Source organism: Neomonachus schauinslandi, chromosome 6, assembly GCF_002201575.2.
Source record: "Neomonachus schauinslandi chromosome 6, ASM220157v2, whole genome shotgun sequence".
Classification (NCBI taxonomy): Eukaryota; Metazoa; Chordata; class Mammalia; order Carnivora; family Phocidae; genus Neomonachus; species Neomonachus schauinslandi.
This window is the reverse complement of record NC_058408.1, coordinates 23,523,883-23,537,322: the sequence shown is the minus strand read 5'-3', so window position 1 is coordinate 23,537,322 and position 13,440 is coordinate 23,523,883. Positions and strand designations below refer to the sequence as shown.

Genomic DNA, 13,440 nt, shown 5'->3' with positions numbered 1-13,440 from the left:
CTTTGGGTCTAAAATGAGTCTCTTGCAGACAGCATATCAATGGGTCTTGTTTTTTAATCCAATCTGATAGCCTGTGTCTTTTGATTGGGGCATTTAGCTCATTTATATTCAGGGTAACTATTGAAAGATATGAATTTAGTGCCATTGTATTGCCTGTAAGGTGACTGTTACTGTATATTGTCTGTGTTCCTTTCTGGTCTATGTTGCTTTTAGGCTCTCTCTTTGCTTAGAGGACCCCTTTCAATATTTATTATAGGGCCGGTTTCGTGTTTGCAAATTCATTTAGTTTTTGTTTGTCCTGGATGCTTTTTATCTCTCCTTCTATTTTCAATGACAGCCTAGCTGGATATAGTATTCTTGGCTGCATATTTTTCTCATTTGGTGCTCTGAATATATCATGCCAGTCCTTTCTGGCCTTCCAGGTCTCTGTGGATAGGTCTGTTGCCAGTCTAATGTTTCTACCATTGTAGGTTACAGATCTCTTCTCCCGAGCTGCTTTCAGGATTTTCTCTTTGCCTCTGAGACTTGTAAGTTTTACTATTAGATGTCAGGGTGTTGACCTATTTTTATTGATTTTGAGAGAGGTTCTCTGTGCTTCCTGGATTTTGATGCCTGTTTCCTTCCGCAAATTAAGGAAGTTCTCTCTTACAATTTTCTCCAATATACCTTCTGCCCCTCTCTCTCTTTCTTCTTCTTCTGGGATCCCAATTATTCTAACATTGTTTCGTTATATGGTATTGTTTATCTCTCGAATTCTGCCCTCATGATCCAGTAGTTGTTTATCTCTCTTTTTCTCAGCTTCTTGATTTTCCATCATTTGGTCTTCTATATCACTGATTCTCTCTTTTGCCTCCTTTATCCTAGCAGTTGGCACCCCCATTTTTTATTGCACCTCATTAATAGCCTTTTTGATTTCAACTTGGTTAGATTTTAGTTCTTTTACTTCTCCAGAAAGGGTTTCTCTAATAACTTCCATGCTTTTTTCAAACCCAGCTAGTATCTTTAAAGTCATGATTCTGAAGTCTAGATCCAACAGTGTACTAATGTCCATATTGAGTAGGTCCCTGGCAGTCGGTACTACCTCTTGTTCTTTTTGTTGAGGTGATTTTTTCTGTCTTGTCACTTTGTCCAGAGGAGAATAGATGAATGAGAGAACAAAATGCTAACATGGTAACAATGTCCCCAGAAAATATACTCTAAATAAATCAGAGAAGACCTGAAGCCAGGGGAAAAGAAAGGGAAAGAAAGAAAAAAGAAAAAGAAAAAAGATTAAAAACAAACGAAAACAACAAAACAAAAAAAAACAGAATATGATCAAATATGATCAGGCTGGTGCATAGATCAGTGCCACACACTAGATTTGGGGTGTATTTTGGTCTGTTAGAAGAAAGTGCCTCCCAAAATTTTAAAGAAAGAAAAACTTATATATGTACAAAAATAAGGGTTGATATGATGAAGGGATGGAATATGACTGTAAAGGTGAAAATTATAAAAAATTTTATAAAAGGAATTGATAAGAAGTTGTTTGAAAAGAGAAAGAAGTGGATTTTTAAAAAAGAAAAAGAAAAGGAGAGAATGTGATCAGGCAGGAGAGTAGAACAAAGCCGTACACTAGAGATTTAGGGTATATTTTGATCTGTTAGAAGAAACTGTATCTCAAAATTTTAAAGAGAGAAGAACTTATATATATATATATGCCAAAAATAAGGGTAACTACTATGAAGGGATAGAATATGACTCTGAAAATGAAAAATAAAAAATGTTTTTTAAAAAAGGCATTGATAAGATGTTGGTTGAAAAAGGGAAAAAGAAAAATTAAAAAAAAAAGACAGTTAAAAAAAATTAACTTTGAAAGACTAAAGAATCATGGTAAAAAAGCCATGGATTCTATGTGCAGTATTCCCCTAGCGCTGGAGTTCTGCTGTTCTCATTGATTGGTAAACTTGGTCTTGGCTGGCTGTTCTTCCTGATCTTCTAGGGGAGGGGCTGTTGCCGTGGTTCCCAAATGTCTTTGCTGGAGGTGGAATTGCCCCACCCTTGCTGGGGTCCGGGCTAAGCAATCTGCTTGGGTTTGCTCTCGGGAGCTTTTGTTCCCTGCAAGCTTTCCCTATAGCTTTGGAGGATGAGAGTGAAAATGGCGGCCTCCCAATCTTCACCCCAGAGGAGCCGAGAACTCGGGGCCCCGCTCCTTAGTGCACTCCAGAGAAAAGCAGTCAGTCACTCCCGTCTCCCCGGTCTCCGGCTGGTCTCCGGCCGCACTCCATGCTCACCCAGCCTGTGACCGAGCGTTTCTATCTCTGGCACCCGACTAGGTGTGGAGTCTCCAAACCCAGCAGATCCCTGAGGTGCGCTCCCATACTGCTCCTCCCTGGGGAGGAAGGGGAGTCTCCCCGGATCTGCTGCTTGTTGGGTCCCTGATGGAGGACCAGGGGCCCAACTGTGTGGTGGATCACGGTTTATGGCAACTCCAAGCTGACAGCCCCCTCCTCGGCTCCATCTCTGTAGCCGGCTTCCCCGCTCTGATACCTGGGAGCTCTGCCACACTCAGGCATCCCTGGTCTTTCTGTGTCCCCAAGGGTTCTGAGACCACACTGTCCCACGAGGGTTCCACCCCCCACTTACCCACTGGAGCGATGTCCCTCAGCGGAGCAGACTTCTAAAAGTTCCGATTTTGTGCTCCACTGCTCTATCACTTGCCAGAACTGATCGATGGAGGCCTCTCCCCCACCATCTATCCTCCCGAATATCACCTCAGATTCACTTCTCTGCCTGTCCTAACTTCCAGAAAGTGGTCGCTTTTCTGTTCATAAAGTTGTTGCTATTCTTTTCTTCAACCTCCTGTTGAGTTTGTAGGTGTTCAGAATGGTTTGATCCCTATCCAGCTGAATTCCTGAGACCAGACAAAATCCAGGTTTCCTACTCCTCCGCCATCTTGTTCCCCAAAAAGTCCAAGAACTATACCTGCTATATTTACTGGTTTTTGTTTCCCTGCTCATATCTCCTTCTCAATTGTAATGGCAGTTACCTTGCCATCATCTAAAACAAGTTTGAGTGGGAAGGCAGCACTTTAATCTGATTCTTGCCACAGGCCTGGCTTTATTGGTTTGGGAGAAGTCTTAATGGAAAGCCTCTGATAAAGACTCTGAAAGAGGATCATCTCCTGATATTTAAGGTACAGTTCACTTTTTCCAGATTCTTTCTTGGACAGTAGATTTAGCTTTCTAAATAATGATGCCCTGTAAATAATGCCCTGTTTAAGAGAGCTTTATTCCTTTCTCTCTCTGCTTGCGAAGTGATCAATTCTTACCTCAGGTCATCTCTCTATGTATACCTGACTAAAACAGCAAGGTGCTGCCCACACACATTTGTATTCTTGTCCCTTCCAAACATTTTCTAGACATGTTTCCATAGATATGTTGTTTCTGCATACAGGGGAAAGTGGATAATAAGGAAAAATAGCAATTTCTGTTACAGATATAATTTTCCATTATGTATTTCAATATACTTAAATTTTCTATAACCTTGTCTTACATTTTTAATTAGAAAATTATTTGATAAAAATTGGCAGTTTGTGACTCAGAAATATCCCAAAAAAGAAAGACAAGTAGTTGAAAAAAAATTGAGCTAAAAAGCACTTGGTCTCCTTGTTTACTCACTCTTTCCTACACTGTATAGTCATAATAGTTAATGATATTGATATCCATGAAATGATTCTCTCAATGCCCTAGACTTGCATACCTGTAATTTCCCTATTATGAATGTTCTTCTTCACCATCCTATCTCAGCACTCACTTCTGGAGTCGTCATGTCATTACTTGTCAATGTGACCCCTCCATAATCTCTGTTCCTGGTGACCCTGTTTCTGACCACTGCTTCTTATCATTCCAGTTCACATCCTCTAGTACAGAACTCCAACTATCACTTGACTACATTGGGACTTACAATTCATTGATTCTACCAAACGTTTACCACTATTGACAACTGCAGATACTGTTTTCTCTAACCTGTTTGAATTCCATAGCACACCATTATAATCCATTATTTTAATTCATCCTCTGTTCATTGACCTTCTGTTCATTAGTGAGACTTGTTTGTCAGAAGTCATTGGTGGTGAGTTCTCTCTGTCTTCTTGACAGAAGATGGTGTTTACTTCCATGCATTTAAATGTGGTCCAAAGAAACAAAATAAACAAAAGACAACCTGCAGACTATTCCTACTTTAAATTCATGATCCTTGATTTCTTGGGGTCCAGGAGGTGCCAAACATCTTTCTGTGTTTCACTATTCTGTTTCCTCTTCCACTCTCTTAAGCAGCTATGCTGTATTTTCTCCTTTTATTTCCAACCTCTTCTTTAATCATTTCCACCAATTTCACAAAGAAAATAGAACCATAGGAAGAAAAACAAAATTTTCACGAACTTCCACCAACACATCTACCTACCAGCCTGCGTGTACAACCATATGTTTTACCCCCTCTCCTGTTATTAAAAATGAGCAATTTTAGCAGCAGTGTGGCTAAGAAAAATCATGAAAAGGTGGTATGGTATGTTAGTAAAGTTACCCAAATTCTGCCAGTGTATGAATGACATTTTAATTTGAAATATATGGATTAATGGAAGGTCATTAATCTATTTGGCTAATCAAATAGCACTGTCCAGTTATTGTTGATAACGGAAATGTTCCATATTTACATTGTCTGATACTGTAGACAGTTACCACAAATGTTATTGAACACTTTATTGTTATTAAAAGATGGCTAGTAAGATGGAGGAACTGAACTTTTATTTGTATTTTAATTTATTTAAATTTAAATGGCTATATGTGGCAGTGGCAACTCTAATTGGACAGCACAGTTTTGGAAGGGTAATAGATAGAGTGCTGAGGAGTTGGAAGACATGAAAAGCAATTAAGAAGCTCTTGCATTTGTCTAGGTGAGAGATAATCATAGTTTGAATAAAGATTCACAATTCCTTAGCTATAATTCCAAAATTCAGAATATTCTGGAAAAAAAAAGAAGGAAAGGAAAGGAAGAAGGAAGGAAGGGAGGGAGGAAGGAAGAAAGGAAGGAAGGAAGGAAGGAAGAAAAAGAAAGAAAGAGAAAGAAAGAAAGAGAAAGAAGAAAGAGAGACAGAAAGAAAAAGAAAGAAAGAAAAAGAAGAAAGGAAAGGAAAAAGAAAGGAAGGAAGGAAGAAAAAGAAAGAAAGAAAGAAAGAGAAAGAAAGAAGAAAGAGAAAGAAAGAAAGAAGAAAGAAGGAAAGAAAGAAAGAAAGAAAGAAAGAAAGAGAGAGAGAGAGAAAGAAAGAAAGAAAGAAAGAAAGAAAGAAAAAGAAAGGAAAGAAAGAAAGAAAGAAGAAAGAAAGAAGAAAGAAAGAAGAAAGAAAGAAAGAAGAAAGAAAGAAAGAAGAAAGAAAGAAAGAAAGAAAGAAAAGAAAGAAAGAAAGAAAGAAAAGAAAGAAAGAAAGAAAGAAAGAAAGAAAGAAAGAAAGAAAGAAAGAAAGAAAGAAAGAAAAAGAAAGGAGAAAGAAAGAAAGAAAAAAGTATTTCTGTTGGTGGTGAAATCTGACCTGACCTGAAATTATTTGGTAGCAATCCCCATACTGAATTTTATTTTTTGCACTTAGTATTCACATATTTAGCTGCAGAAATAATAGTATGTTAAAGCATAGGCTGCTCCCTAGATGTATTACATAGGGTCTGGTAGATGAAGCACATTACCTTTCTAAAATCTATAAAATAATAATAATAATTCTAAAAGCTGATATCCGGCCCTTAAGAATTATGGATAAGGATTGGAAGCCTCTAGCAAGTAGGGACAGTAGAATGGAGGTGGGAAAGGTGGGAAAGACAGAGAAGACTTTAGTGGTATGATCAATAAACCTTGGCTGTCATATGACATTGAGAAATGAGGGGCAAAGTAGCAGTACTTAACTGACTGCCACCCAGGTGCCTTGATATGTTCACTCTGTAGATATCCGACTCACCTACAAATTCAACCTTCTATTTATTAATGTAGCTAAAACTATTTTCTTTTTTTATTATGTTATGTCACCATACAGTACATCATTAGTTTTTTATGTAGTATTCCATGATTCATTGTTTGCATTTAACACCCACTGCTCCATGCAATATGTGCCCTCCTTAATACCCATCACTGGGCTAACCAATCCCCCCAGCCCCCTCCCATCTAAACCCTCATTTGTTTCTCGGAGTCCATAGTATCTCATGGTTCACCTCCCCCTCCGATTTCCCCTCTTCATTTTTCCATTCCTTCTCCTAATGTCCTCCATGCTATTCCTTATATTCCACAAATAAGTGAAACCATGATAATTGACTTTCTCTGCTTGACTTATTTCACTTAGCATAATCTCCTCCAGTCCTATCCATGTTGATGCAAAAGCTGGGTATTCATCCTTTCTGGTGGCTGAGTAATATTCCATTGTATATATGAACCACATCTTCTTTATCCATTCATCTATTGAAGGGTATCTCTTTCCACAGTTTGGCTATTGTGGAAAATGCTGCTATGAACATTGGAGTACATACAGCCCTTCTTTTCACTACATCTGTGTCTTTGGGATAAATACCCAGTAGTGCAATTGCTGGGTCATAGGGTTCCTCTATTTTTAATTTTTTGAGGAACCTCCACACTGTTTTCCAAAGTGGCTGTACCAAATTGCATTCCCACCAACAGTGTAAGAGGGTTCCCCTTTCTCCACAATGTCTCCAACATTTGTTGTTTCTTGCCCTGTCAATTTTTGCCATTCTAACTGGTGTAAGGTGGTATCTCAATGTGGTTTTGATTTGAATGTCCCTGATGGCTAATGATGAGGAACATTTTTTCATGTGTCTGCTGGCCATTTGTATGTCTTCTTTGGAGAACTGTCTGTTCATGTCTTCTCCCCATTTTTTGACTTGATTATTTGTTTTTGGGTGTTGAGTTTCAGAAATTCTTTTTTGATTTTTGGATATCAGCTCTTTGTCTGTAGTGTCATTTGCAAATATCTTCTCCCATTCTGTGGGTTGCCTCTTTGTTTTGTTGACTGTTTCCTTTGCTGTGCGGAAACTTTTTATCTTGATGAAGTCCCAAAAGTTCATTTTTGCTTTTATTTCCCTTGCCTTTGGAGAAGTGTCTTGAAAGAAGTTGCTGTGGCCGATGTCGAAGAGGTTACTGCCTATGATCTCCTCTAGGATTTTGATGGATTCCTGTTTCATATTGAGGTCTTTCATCCATTTTGAGTTTATCTTTGTGTATGGTGTTAGAGAATGGTCGAGTTTCATTCTTCTGCATGTGGCTGTCCAATTTTCCCCGCACCACTTATTGAAGAGACTGTCTTTTTTCCATTGCATGTTTTTTCCTGCTTTGTCAAAGATTATTTGACCATAGAATTGAGGGTCCATATCTGGGCTCATTATTCTGTTCCATTGGTCTATATGTCTGTTTTTGTGCCAGTACCATGCTGTCTTGGTGATCACAGCTTTGTAATATAGCTTGAAATCGGGCAACATGATGCCTCCAGCTTTGTTTTTCTTTTTCAACATTTCCTCGGTGATTCAGGGTCTTTTCTGATTCCATACAAATTTTAGAACTGTTTGTTCCAGCACTTTGAAAAATGTCATTGGAATTTTGATTGGGATGGCGTTGAAGTTATAGATTGCTCTGTGTAGCATAGACATTTTAAATATGTTTATTCTTCTGTTCCATGAGCATGGGATGTTTTTCCATCTTTTTGTGTCTTCTTCAATTTCTTTCATGAGTGTTCTGTAGTTCTTAGAGTATAGATCCTTTACCTCTTTGGTTAAGTTTATTCCAAGGTATTTTATGGTTTTTGGTGTTATTGTAAATGGAATCAATTCTCTAATTTCTCTTTCTACAATTACATTGTTAGTGTATAAGAAAGCAACAGATTTTTTTTTTTAATTTTTTTTTTTTTTTTTTAAAGATTTTATTTATTTGCGAGAGAGACAATGAGAGACAGAGAGCATGAGAGGGAGGAGGGTCAGAGGGAGAAGCAGACTCCCCGCCGAGCAGGGAGCCCGATGCGGGACTCGATCCCGGGACTCCAGGATCATGACCTGAGCCGAAGGCAGTCGCTTAACCAACTGAGCCACCCAGGCGCCCCTGGATTTTTGTGCATTGATTTTGTATCCTGCCACATTACTGAATTGCTGTATGAGTTCTAGTAATTTGGGGGTGGAGTCTTTTGAGTTTTCCACATAAAGTATCATGTCATCTGTGAAGGAGAGAGTTTGACTTCTTCTTTGCCAATTTGAATACCTTTTATTTCTTTTTGTTGTCTGATTGCTGTTGCTAGGACTTCTAGTGCTATGTTGAACTATAGTGGCGAGAGTGGGCATCCTTGTCATGTTCCTGATCTTAAGGGAAAGGCTCTCAGCTTTTCCCCATTAAGAATATTTGCTGTGGGTTTTTCATAGATGGATTTTATGAACTTGAGGAATGTTCCCTCTATCCCTATACTCTGAAGTGTTTTAATCAGGAAAGGATGCTGTATTTTGTGAGATGCTTTTTCTGCATCAATTGAGAGGACTATATGGTTCTTCTCTCTCCTCTTATTAATGTTTTCTATCACATCGATTGATTTGCGAATGTTGAACCACCCTTGCATCCCAAGGATAAATCCCACTTGGTCGTGGTGGATGATCTTTTTAATGTACTGTTGGATCCTATTAGCTAGGATTTTTTTTGAGAATTTTGCCATCCATATTCATCAGGGATATGGGTCTGAAATTCTCCCTTTTGATGGGGTCCTTGCCTGGTTTGGGGATCAAGGTAATGCTGGACTCATAGAATGAGTCTGGAAACTTTCCTTCTGTTTCTATTTTTTGAAGCAGCTTCAGGAGAATAGGTATTATTTCTTCTTTGAATGTTTGGTAGAATTCCCCAGGGAATCCATCAGGCCCTGGATTCTTGTTTTTTTGGGAGTTTTTTGATCACTGCTTCAATCTCGTTACTGGTTATTGGCCTCTTCAGGTTGTCAATTTCTTCCTGTTTCAGTCTTGGTAGTTTATAGGTTTCTAGGAAGGCATCGATTTCTTCCAGATTGCTTAATTTATTGGCATATAGTTGTTGATAATAATTTCTAATAATTGTTTCTATTTCCTTGGTGTTAGTCATGATCTCTCCCCTTTCATTCATAATTTTATTGATTTGTGTCCTTTCTCTTTTCTTTTGGATAATTCTGGCCAGTGGTTTATTGATCTTATTAATTCTTTCAAAGAACCAGCTTCTAGTTTCATTGATCTGCTCTACTGTATTTTTGGTTTCTAATTCATTGATCTCTGCTCTAATCTTAATTATTTCTCTTCTAATGCGTGGCTTAGGCATTTGTTGTGTTTTCGCCAGTTCTTTAAGGTGTAAAGTTAGTTGGTGAATTCGGGATTTTTCTATTTTTTTGAGTGAGGCTTGGATGGCTATGTATTTCCCCCTTAGGACCACCTTTGCAGTATCCCATAGGTTTTGGACTGATGTGTTTTCATCCTCATTGGTTTCCATGAATTGTGTAAGTTCTTCTTTTATTTCCTGGTTGACCCAAACAGGGAGTCTTTAGTTTCCAAGTGTTTTAATTTCTTCCAGTCTTTTTCTTGTGATTGAGTTCCAGTTTCAAAACATTATGGTCTGAGGATATGTGGGAAATAATCTCAATCTTTTGGTATAAGTTGAGACCTGACTTGTGACCCAGTATGTGGTCTATTCTGGAGAAAGTTTCATGTGCGTCCGAGAAGAATGAATATTCTGTTGTTTTAGGGTGGAATGTTCTGTATATATCTATGAGGTCCATCTGGTCCAGTGTGTCATTCAAAGTTCTTGTTTCTTTGTTGATTTTCTGCTTAAATGATCTTTCTATTGCTGAGAGTGGAGTGTTTAGGTCTCCTACTATTAACATATTATTATCAACATGTCTCTTTATTTTGGTTAACAGTTGGCTTATGTAGTTGGCTGCTCCCATGTTCGGGGCATATATATTTTCAGTTGTTAGATCTTCTTGTTGGATAGAGCCTTTAAGAATGATATAGTGTCCTTCTGTGTCTCTAACTACACTCTTTAGCTTAAAATCTAATTTGATATGAGAATTGCTACCCCAGCTTTCTTTTGTGGTCTGTTGGCATGAAAGATGGTTCTCCATCCCTTCACTTTCAGTCTGGATGTATCTTTAGGTTCAAAATGAGTCTCTTGTAGACAGCATATGGATGGGTCCTGTCTTTTTATCCAATCTGCAACCCTGTGCCATTTTATGGGAGCTGTTCATGTTGAGAGTGATTATTGAAAGATATGATTTTATTGTCATCATGTTGCCTGTGAAGTCCTTGTTTCTATAGATTATCTCTGTAAATTTCTGTTGTATATCACTCTTGGGGTCTTTCTCTTTTTATAGAACCACCCTCAATATTTCTTGCAGGGCTGTCTTAGTGGTCACATATTCTTTCAGTTTCTGCCAGTCTTGGAAGCTCTGTATCTCTCCATTCATTCTAAATGACAGCCTTGCTGGATAAAGTATTCTTGGCTGCATGTTCTTCTCATTTAGTACCCTGAATATGTCTTGCCAGACCTTTCTGGCTTGCCAGGTCTCTGTAGATAGGTCTGATGTTATTCTGATGTTCCTCCCTCTGTATGTAAGGAATCTCTTCCCCCTAACTGCCCTTAAGATGGTTTCCTTGGTTCTAAGATTTGGGAGTTTTACTATTACATGCTGGGGCGTTGGTCTGTTCTCCTTGATCTTGGGAGGGAAATGCTTGTTTCACTCCCCAGATTATGGAAGTTCTCAGCTACAATTTGCTCAAATATATCTTCTAGTCCTCTCTGTCTCTCTCTCCACCCCCTCAGGGATCCCAATAATATTGACACTGGAACGTTTCATGGCATCATTTATTTCTCTAATTGTTTTCATGGATTTTAAGCTGTTTGTTCCAGGCCTCCTTCTGTTCCTTCTTTTCTATCAGTTTGTCTTTTAGATCACTAATTCTGTCTTCTGCCTCATTTACCCTAGCTGTTAGAGTATCTAGATTGGATCTCATCAATAGCATTTTTAAGTTTGGCCTGATGAGCTCTCATTTCTGCCATTAGAGACTCTATGTTGCCATTAATCGTTTTCTCCAGCCTAGCTATTGTCTTCATAACTGTTACCCTGAAGTCTATTTCTGACATTTTGCTTATTTGTATCCATATCCATTTGTTCTGTGGCATAGGTCACAGTCTCTGATCTTTCCTATTTTGGGGGTTCCTCCTTTTAGTCATTCTGTTGAGGGGTGGTTCAGGGAATGTAGAGTCCAAATTATTGACCACAACCCAAGCAAGGTGCACCTGTTTTATAGGGATGTTAGGGTTGTCGGCCTCTTGTTCTTCCAGCCTGTCTTCTGGGGGAGGGGCCTGCCATGCTGTTATTCAGGCAACCCTGTTTGGGCAGATTTGTCCTGGCACCTGCAGGGGAGGATGGGCTCAGTGAAAACTGTTTTTGGGGGGCTTTTGTTCTCTGGCTGTTTTCCCTGGTGGCTTTCCACGTCTCTTCCGGGAGTCAGAGCATAAGTGATCATATCCAAACCTCTGCCTCAGAACAGAGAGATCGCAGTCTGTTCTTCAGTGAACTCTCCAGGTCATACTGTCTCTGTTTCTGTCTGTGCTGCTAAAAACCGCAGCGTCCTGGGCTGTGCGCCCCTCAGCAGCACCCCCAGTCCTCTCTTCCAGGTCCAGGCATGTCTCTGCCCTTTGTGCTTCTAAAACTGCAAGCCACCCCCAGTTTGCAGGTCGGCCTGTGCAGCTCCAGGTTTCAGTGGGGAGGGGAGTCTCACTACTGTCTGCAAATCTGTGCCTGGTCTCCAACTTGGGAGGATGTTGTGCTCCTGTGTTATTTCACCTTCCCAGCTCAAGTGCTTATGGCAACTCCCTCCCCCTTCCGTTTATCTTCCAATATCTGCCTGTGGAATCATAGCTCCCCACTTCATACCTCCAGAGATATTCTGCTTTTAGAGATCCAGATATATCTTCTTACATCTCAGGCTGATTTTGTGGGTGTTCAGAGTGGTCTGGTAGATATCCAGCTCAATTCAGGGGACCAGTTGAAATAGCGTCCTCTTCTCCTCTGACATCTAAAACTATTTTCTGGCAGTATTTATTTTCTTGGTACTTTACACATTGTCTTTATTTCTAATACCAGCTATAATTGTTTACTTGGGAAGGGACTTTATTTTTTCCACAAAGTAAACAATATCTTAATCACTTCTCTAAATTATTACTTCTATGGAAAAGTGGATATATGGTGTCTGTGCCCTCATCACTGTATGAAAGTAATGGACATGGGCTGAGTAGCATCATCCCCCTTTAATGTGGCCTGCAACCTCTCATGTGCCACTATCTTTAGCACACCCTATTGTTTTTATGTCACTGACTTCAGTTGCCATTTATTATCTTTCCTGATTGAATCCTATCATCTTTTGCGTTTATGACTGTAGGTCTTGAGGTCAAAGTGCAATTTAAATTTAAATGTATTTTTATCATTAGTTTTTATTACCTGATATCATAGTTGTTTTGATTGTACAAAATCTATTACTGTTATATAATTGTTATGTACCATGTCTTTTAATAATTCTGTGTGCTCTGTGACTATGAATTTGATAAATCAATAATGCTGTAAATCAATACTACTGCATTTCATACCATAGAATTATCAGAATTAAAGGAGACTTTATACAATTTCTGATTTATTTTCCAGACTGCTCCTCCAATCTACCTCTCACCTCCTTGTAAAGATGAAGCATAGGAAAATTAAACATTTTGCCAAAGGCTGCCAATTTCATTAAAGACAGAATTGTGGCTAAGATCCCCTTCCCTCTTGGTCACTTAACTCATAATCTAGTACTCTCTTATGAAACATTTTTCCTGGGGAAAATTGCACATGTAAAAACATCTCAAAGACAAGTGTGTTTATGTGGAAACCTCTGTAATTTTATTTGCTTTTTTATTTTTCATATTATTTTAAAATAGTACTCTCCCATGGTAAATTATTCTAATTTACCTATTTTATTTCAAACAGATCATGTTGTTTGTGAAGAAGAGTTTAAATACGCCATGTTAGCTTTAAACTGTATATGCCCGGCAACATCTACACTTATTACACTACTGGTTCATACCTCTAGAGGGCAGTAAGTATATGTTTTCTTTAAGATAATGCATTTTTAAATTATTTTAAAAAAATAATATAAATTCAGTTATGTGATTTAGAAGTACAGTAAGCCAAGGTATACAGCTAGATATGTACCTATACTTGTATTTGTGTGAGTTATCTTCATCTGACAGATGGATAGATATATAGATGGACAGACAAATATCAGTTAAGGGGCAGGGGGGGTGGTCTAAGACATATAAAAAATTGTCAGTTATTTGCTGTCTTTTCTAACTAATCCTGAGATAATTTGTTTCATCCTAAATTCT

At 38.6% G+C, this 13,440-nt stretch overlaps 1 protein-coding gene across 3 annotated transcripts in view; it reads left to right on the top strand.

The window, feature by feature from the left end:
• Positions 1 to 13,440, top strand: part of KCNT2 (potassium sodium-activated channel subfamily T member 2) — a 377,441-nt gene that overhangs the window by 236,655 nt on the left and 127,346 nt on the right. For all 3 annotated transcript variants that reach the window (XM_021686661.1, XM_021686660.1, XM_021686659.1), the window contains exon 14: positions 13,043 to 13,151. In XM_021686661.1, the coding sequence (XP_021542336.1) occupies positions 13,043 to 13,151 (109 nt within the window). The remainder of the gene's footprint in view (positions 1 to 13,042; positions 13,152 to 13,440) is intronic.